At 44.4% G+C, this 8,312-nt stretch overlaps 1 protein-coding gene across 2 annotated transcripts in view; it reads right to left on the bottom strand.

Annotated features, from left to right (window-relative positions):
• Positions 1-8,312, bottom strand: part of LOC103657918 (protein FAM24B-like) — a 12,164-nt gene continuing 3,852 nt past the window's right edge. The window contains exons 2-4 of one of the 2 annotated variants that reach the window (XM_040624476.1): positions 2,065-2,095; positions 1,283-1,409; positions 1-322 (exon numbers count right to left, since the gene is read on the bottom strand). In XM_040624476.1, coding sequence (XP_040480410.1) covers positions 136-322; positions 1,283-1,409; positions 2,065-2,083 — 333 coding nt within the window. In that variant the 5' untranslated portion in view covers positions 2,084-2,095 and the 3' untranslated portion in view covers positions 1-135. Of the gene's footprint in view, positions 323-1,282; positions 1,410-2,064; positions 2,813-8,312 lie in introns of those variants that run through there. The other variant, XM_008685376.2, reaches the window with a different exon arrangement.

Genomic DNA, 8,312 nt, shown 5'->3' with positions numbered 1-8,312 from the left:
AATATTGCCTTTATTCAAAAGTACATAAATATGTTCTGTAATACATAACGTAAACACTACAAAACTTGACTTGAATAATAAAACATTCTACTAAAAAAGAAACACTGCGCATGCAGATACTTGTGCCCACCCAACTCAGAGTCCCTCGTTTACGTCACAGAAGCACGGTGGCAGGTTATCGAAGTCGGCATACAAGCTACATTCGTCACAGCACTGGAGGTTGGGATAGGACCCAGCAGTGAGGGCTGCGGCCGCGGCGACCTTGTCCTCAGTGAGTATGCCTGGATTTTTTAAGGCCAAACAAAGAGGTGCCTTTGGAGGTCTTAAGAAAAGACATACACAAAGCATGGAGTTAGAATTTTTCTTCTCGGTCCATTGGTCACAATCATCAGGGGTATCTGCGAAGTTTAGGCCGAGAGCCAAATACGTAATAGTAGCCCGGAACGAGAGCTCTCTGCCCCTGGCCCGAGCTCCTATCTAATCCCTTCCTCTCCCAGGATTGCTAGAAATGTAGACTCAGGTCACAGCCAACAGGGGAGAGGGAACTGCAAGTGTGGATCAGCCAGCTGATCGCTGCAGGCCCAGCAGGTGCAGAGCGGGATTGCGAAGGTGCCACACTTGGCCGTGCCCCGCGTTCCGGGATTTACCTTCTAGCTCACAGCTTAACTCCCCTGGGATGGGAACGGCACTGCTTCTAACGACCCATCTCTCCCAGATTGGAAGGTTCCTCTCCCCCAAAGCTAATTCTCTTTTGTCTGATCGACCCTCCCTTGTCAGGTGTCCCCCGGGATCGTCACACAGCTCCGCTTCCCCATAGTCCTACAGGCTCACCTCACTGTCCCCAAGCCCATGCACAGTGATGGAGAGAACACCGTGAGAGCTCCCCCAACTCAGCTAAGAGGAGATCAATTCAGCCTGTCCTCTGCGTGAATGTGAGGCACAGACTCACTCCCAGCCTCCCTCCAGTCTGCAGTGCCTGGGACGGAGGGACGGCCCAGCCAGTGTGCGGAGTCAACAGCTGAGGGTCCGCTCAGTGAGAGTAAGTGAAGCAAAGCAGCACAGAGCCCCCCAGCCGAGAACATTCTACTTACGAGCTCACAGCGCCGAGCCAGAAGGGGAGAAAACCAAGATTCTACACTCACCTGCCCTTACCTTTCAAACCTACCTGCTGTTCCTGACCTCACCCTGTGTAGGCACAAGGCAAGGAATGACCTTGCTCAAGCAGAGAGCCCCAGGGATCCTATTTGAGGGGGTATTTTTCACTCTTACCCACATCACTCACTTCAGTGCGTTGGCTACTTTGTAGTAAAGACAGATGACAACACCCATCAGCACAAGAATGGCCACCAGGATACCGCCAGCAATGCAGAACATAATTATCGTGTTGACTTTAGAAGACTTAGCTTTATCTAGGCAGAGAAGTGCGGGCAATGAATGTGGCGTCCCTCCCCACCCAGCCACCGCAACACCTCCACAGCTTCCTCTAGTGGAAAGAGAGTTGAATCCCAGACCACAGATTCTTGTGCGCGTATACAAATGAATCCTCCCAGGAAGGCATAGGACCCTAAACTGGACCAAAGAGAGGGAAAGGGTTTATTTATGAATGAGATGAGACTGAAACGCAGAACCCAGAGAGAAAGAAGCTGAGAATCTTTTTCTTCCTTTCGCAGGCAGTAATGTGCAGCTGTAAGTAACAAAACAGGCCTCAAACAAATGATTTTACTCCCAAATACCTGGGCGTCCTGCAATACACTCACTTTCAGAATCAGAATTAAGTCGTCACTCTACATCAGGCTTAACAATTTCCTATAAGGATGACTAAGGGGACAACTCTTTAAAAGTGTTATGTTCAACAATGCTGAGAATATACAAATCCATTTTGTAAATAATACATGTTTCAGGAAAAGTCTTCTATTCTTCCACTGACAACTGCCATTTTTCCTCCTCAATCCTCCCAGGAAATCAAGTTTTTCTGGAATAAGCAATTTGTTTAATCTCACTCCCTGAAACTGGGGGAAAAGTGAGCAAGGATTGAAAAACGATCTACTGCCAAAACATACTTACTAGTGTCTAAGTCTTCCATGCTCGATGAAGGCTGGCAGTAAAAAAAAATGATAATTAATATAAACTTTAGGGAATAGTACATCTTATCAGGAATTTCTCAAACTTCTAATTTGAAAAAGAAAATTCTAATTATCCGTTAGGAGTAATTAAGATATAAATCTCAAGAGCTTGCTTTTAGATGCACAGACTCCACGCGAGCTACCAGAATGCACAGCCCTGTCAGCTCCAACTTCTATGCCTGTCAGACCAGAGGCTGTGTGACATCAACACTCTGGACACCAACTCCCTTTCGTGGAGTTCTGAATTCTATTCCATGTTCAGATGTATTTTAGGACCAGTAGAAATATGAGTGTCCAAATACTACTCTGTGTCATTTACTCTCAGTCTCACCTTTTCAAGTTTTGTTCCCTCAGAGAACCTTTTAAGGTTTGACTGTTAATCAAAAGCAAATCTGGGATTTCAACAAAATAAAAGGACAGTAATGTGGTGAGGCTAATATCTAAAAATTCTCATGTATCTGAAAGTTCAACTATGGAAGACTGGTTAGACTCTGTGTCGCAGCAACACAACAGAATAATCACATAGCTGTAGTCATTTAATAGGACTCAGATGTAGGTTCACTGACTTCAGAATATTATCAGGTTTTATGGCAAAGACAAAAAGAAATTCAAAAAGCAATATGAGTAGGAGGTCTGTTATAAATCAGATTTCTATTTCTATTTCACACCTAGCAAAGCTGGTTCAATTAAATGAGGACATTATTTTGACTGTGGAGGGTTATTCCTTATTGCCCTGGCTAAACCCCGCGAGAAGTCACAAACAGCAGGGGATTGATTTATCCACAACACTAGTGGCATAAGACCTCTGAAAATTCTTTCCTCTATAAAAGCAATGAAAAATCTGGCAGAAAAACTGTCTTTTTCAGACTCTGGAAATTAAAAGTTTGCTGTAGCTCAGGAAACACTTATTTTTAAGAAAACAACTGAATCTCAGTATGAATAGCAGGCTCGCGGCATTGTTCCATCATTCACTGTCCAGCTCCATGGCAACCTTGAAAATAAAACCCAAGCTCCAATGCAGCTACCAAAGGGCAAACAGAGGCACAGCTCTTTCAAAGCCTCATTCCCGAAGAACTGTCATTATTTGACCTGTCTTCTGGTTATCTGGAAATCCTCTCTTGCAAAGCTATCTGTATTTGACCTAACTTGGAGTTCTCCTAATGCAAAAAGTCTTCCTCTAAGGGGATTTTGGCAAAAACAATTACAATTGTTTTAACTTCTTGGCTGCTTGAGGTAGTGCATAACATTTGGGGCAAATCACAGAGTAGCCAAAAAGCTTAAAGGAGAAGCTGGTAAATTAGCTGTCCATAGGAGTTTTGAAAAGCTCTGACATATTCCTGAGACTCCAGGCCATGCACGTGTGCTGTGTGCGTGTCTAAGGCTGTGAGTATCCTCAAGAGAGACACAAGATGGCCCTAAGCATCCACCTCCGACTGACCCTAAGGCTTTCTCCCAAGCCAAAAGTGAAGGCTATGGCAGAGTTTCCAACTGCTTGGCTGATTGTTGAAGGCATGCCCCAACATGCACATAGAGCCCCTCATGAAAGACTGGGAGATCTGTTGGTTCCAGGCAGTTAAGGTCATCTTTGTCTGATCATTAGCTCATCACTAAGCTAATCAACAGAGACTTCAGTGTCAATATACAACAAAGAATACAGACTTTACAGAATTTGTTGAGAAAAGTCACTGAACAAGAACAAGCCTTGGAGAGCAGGGAGAAACTGATTTCTAGAGTTGCCATATTATATTAAATGTCTAGTTTTCAACAAAGACTCTAAGACATAAAAAAGAAAAAACAAAAGGAAAAAATGAAAGAAAGAGAAGTATGACTGATAAAAGGTAAAGGAAAGCAATTAAAAACTTTCCCTAGGAAGCGCAGACATTGGCCCTAATAGACACAGTCCTTCTTTTCTTTTCTTTCTTTCTTTCTTTCTTTCTTTCTTTCTTTCTTTCTTTCTTTCCCTTTCTTTCTTTCTTTCTTTCTTTCTTTCTTTCTTTCTTTCTTTCTTTCTCTTTCCTTCTGTAAGATTTTATTTATTTATTTGACAGACAGAGACAGACAGCGAGAGAGGGAACACAGGCAGGGGGAGTGGGAGTGGAAGAAGCAGGCTCATAGCAGAGGAGCCTGATGTGGGGCTCGATCCCAGAACGCCGGGATCACGCCCTGAGCTGAAGGCAGACGCTTAACGACTGCACCACCCAGGCGCCCAGCAGGGGGAGTGGGAGAGGAAGAAGCAGGCTCATAGCAGAGGAGCCTGATGTGGGGCTCGATCTCAGAACCCTGGGATCACGCCCTGAGCTGAAGGCAGACACTTAACGACTGCGCCACCCAGGCGCTCCTAGACACAGTCTTTAAATCAACTATTTAAAATATTTTCAAAGGAATCTATGTCTAAAGAACTAAAAGTATGAGAATAATGTCTCCAACAGAGAACATCAATAGAGAGAAATTATTTTTTTTGAAGAGTCAAATAGAAATTTTCGGGTTGGAAAGTATAACTGAAAAAAATTCATTAGAGGAGCTTAACAGCAGATCTGAGCAGGCAGAAGAAATAATTGGTGAACTCAAAGACAGATCAATAGAGATTATCCAGTCTGAGGAACAGAAAGAAAAAAAGAATGAATAAAAATGAACTCAGAAATTCCAGTTCCACTACAACATGTAAAGAGCTTGGGAGTTGCCACCCTCAAAACAAGAAAAAAGCTGAACAAACTTGATAGTCAACATGTCTTCCTAGGTCAACCACAGCGTGGAAGTAACAGAGCAAACGAAAGTAAAGAGACAGGTGAATACAGAGAATCGCAGCTTCTCAGGAGCAGAAGCCACTGCTGGAGCCAGCGACTCTTCGGAACACTTAAATGGTAAGTGATAAACTACTGGAGGCTGAAGGAGGACCAGCATGAGAGAAAAAACTTCCTGGGGGCCCAGGTTTTTCTAGGGGGGAGAGCCATGTTCATGAATTTTACCTCAAGGAGCTCAATGAGGTTCTTATAGTGAAGACTGCAGAAAAATCTCCTCATGCTTTGGTCTCCACACCATAGAGGGGACCCTGCTGCTGCTGGGAGATGGTCAAAGTCCTGAATTTCCAGTAAGCCTCCTCTGATAACCAACCCCCCGGCAGTTAGGTGAATTGTGCCTCATTACCACTGGGTCAAGGTGAAAGCTCAGACTTCCCAGGATCTCCACTGACTGGGAAGGTAGGAGTGTTATCACCCGGTCTTCTCTGATACTACACTGGCAGGAAGGGGCGATTTGGAACAACTCTTTATATCACCCAGTCTTCTCTGATACTACACTGGCAGGAAGGGGCGATTTGGAACAACTCTTTATAGCCTGGTGAATGCAAGTCTAGGCTCTCCACTTCGTCCTGGCTGGAGGAAAGGCTGGGCTGGGGGTGGAGCCACAATTTTTTCTGGGATATTTGACTGGAATACAGGCTCCCTGGCTTGTGAGGCTTCTGAGGCTCCCTTTTTCTTGGTCCTTTGGCTAGAGACAGGAGGATTTTCTTGGGAGCTTTTCTGTCTGCACCCATTGGTGTTCCCAGGTTGCCAGCTTCTTCATCTCCAAGTCTGGAAATCTGAGGCAAAAACAAGACCCAGGGAGTTCACCACCATGTTCCTTGGATTTCAAGTCTCCTAGCTTGTCTGATTTCTTCCCACCACCTGTCAGGGTCTTGTGTTTGTTTTCTACATAATGTCCCGGATTTTTGGTTGCACTTGGTAGAAAGCATAATAAAAAGCACATCTGCTCCATCTTCCCAGAAGCAGAAGTCCCTCGTACAGGAGGTCCTGAAATCAATCTTCTACTTGATGGCCACAGCCACGTGCTGACCGTACTTATCTGACCCTGAGAGTAAATGCCTCCTTAAATTGTGTGTCCCAGGCACCTCACGTGTCATCCTAGACTGGGCCAAACACATTTCAACATAGTTGAAATATCTTCCAGCTTCATCTCCCACTGCACTTCCCCATGACCCATGTATTTTCATGCCTCTGAGCCTTGACTAGATGGCTCTCCCAGCCCCTCTCCTCCTCTAGCTGCTATAATATTAAGCCTGCAAGATTTCACTCAGTGCCAACTCCTCTGTAAAATCTTCACTGATTCCCATGTTAATTGCTGCTTTTCCTCTGTATCTATGCCATTTGCTTGTACCTCTCTAAAACCCTGAATTTCATTTGTCATAAGGATTTCTGATTCCTGTTCTAACTCTGAGCAAATATTTGTCTTGACTACAGGAACCTACTATGCTCACCCTCACTGAACCCAATACTCTGGAGTTGAATTAACTGGGTATTTTTCCTGCTTTTTACCTCACTCAAAAATGGTTTATTTTTCCAAGTTTCTTTTCTATGCCCTCCATCAAAGCAGCAACTATTCTGAGGGACATGGCCTTGAATGAGCTTAGTCATGATTAAGGAGACAGGTTATGCAGTCCTTCCCTACAAAGATGACTGCTTCATTTCTTGGTTTCCTTTTATAATTGTGGTTATTTGACTGCCCTGTTTGATAAGTCTACACATTGAAAATCTGGTTTTTTTCAAGGTGTGAGTTTCATTAGGCAGAAACTCAGGATCCCCAATATCAAACAAAGGGCCAAGCACCCATGAGGTGCTGACACATTTCGTGGGCAATGACCCGAATATGAATTTTGTCAATCTGATAACAACTTTCCTGATCCAAGCGTCTAAATTCAGACAGAGCAATAAATTTAGACGTAACAGGGGTGCCTGGGTGGCTCAGTTAGTTAAGTGACTGCCTTCAGCTCAGGTCACGATCCCAGGGTCTTGGGATTGAGTCCCACATCAGGCTCCCTGCTCAGCAGGGAGTCTGCTCCTCCCTCTCCCTCTGCCCTTCCTCCGGCTTGTGCTCTCATTCACTCTCTCAAATAAATAAAATCTTTTTTAAAAATTTCAGACATAACAGTAAACCAAGACCATCATTACTTCATTTACTGATAAGAATATTGTACACATTTCTTATAAAGCAGCAACATTAAGCTACTCACCTTAATACTCCCAACATGTGTATCTTTCTAAGTTTCATGGCAGAGGGCCAGAAGACAATGCAAAGACTAAGACTCTGTTTGACAGATGAGGAAATGGAAGCTCAGAGAGCAGAAGTGATTCCCTAGGGTCACCTAGCAAGTCACCACAGGGCAGGAACTAAGGCCTGGTTCTGTGACCTATTCCTCCAGCCCCCTCCTCACAGGGCCCTTCCACCCCCCTCAACCTTTCTGCAACCCTCTGACATGAAGTGTTGTTCCCCATTCCCAGTACCCACTAATTCTATCATACAAAGGCTTTGATTTTGGCTCTGAGCAGAAAGATATGCAAAGAAATCCAGTTGCATTTCATTTAGGGAAGGGCCTGGGGATTGATGATATTTTCATCCTAAGTGTTCATTGGCAATTCACATGTAGTGATTAGTCAAGAGTACTGAGAGTGATGGGAGGGGCCCTGTGTTCCAGATGGCAGAGTAGGCAGCACTTGTATACAGAATCTATGAGTTGAACTTTGTGGTGTGATCCAGGTTACAGGGCCATTTTCCCTGTGGCAAATTCTTAGTAATTCACATACACAAGGACTTTCACCCAGATCACTTATTGTGCCAAGTGCCCATCCTGCGACTAACACCTGGGGCAGGTGGCTGCAAACACCCTTCTACTTGTAAACTGCGTATCTAGTGGCAGAAGGCAGCCCAGATCCCAGGTTACTGGGAGTAACCCTGTGAGCCCCCCTTACTTGACCCAAGTTCCATCTCTGTGCCTCTTCCACAGCTCCTGCTCTGCTCCCAGGATTTTCATATTTACTTTCAGGCTCCTGCTCCGCTGAGGGCTTTGTTGTGGTCCTGGCAACCGCCCTGAGAAGAGTCCCGTTTTGCCTTCGAGAGGGAGGATCTTCCAAATTGAAATCCTATTCTAGCAATACCCGCTACTACAGCATAGTATAGAATCTATACATGTTAGTTTAAATTCCCGGATAATTCCAACACCTGTGTCATATGTTAATACTGGTTCTAATGCTTGCTTTGTCTCCTTGGCATGAGTTTTTCTTGCCTTTTAGTGTGCACTGTAATGTTTTATTGAAAGCCAGACATAATGTAAATGGAGATATGCAGAAGAACCGAGGTAATCACTTTGTTAGTGTGGAGTTTTATGTTAATCTGCTTAGGAGTTAGGCTCTGTTTAAT

This window comes from Ursus maritimus, unplaced genomic scaffold, assembly GCF_017311325.1.
Source record: "Ursus maritimus isolate PB19 unplaced genomic scaffold, ASM1731132v1 scaffold_7, whole genome shotgun sequence".
Lineage (NCBI taxonomy): Eukaryota > Metazoa > Chordata > Mammalia > Carnivora > Ursidae > Ursus > Ursus maritimus.
This window is presented reverse-complemented; position numbering and strand designations above follow the sequence as displayed.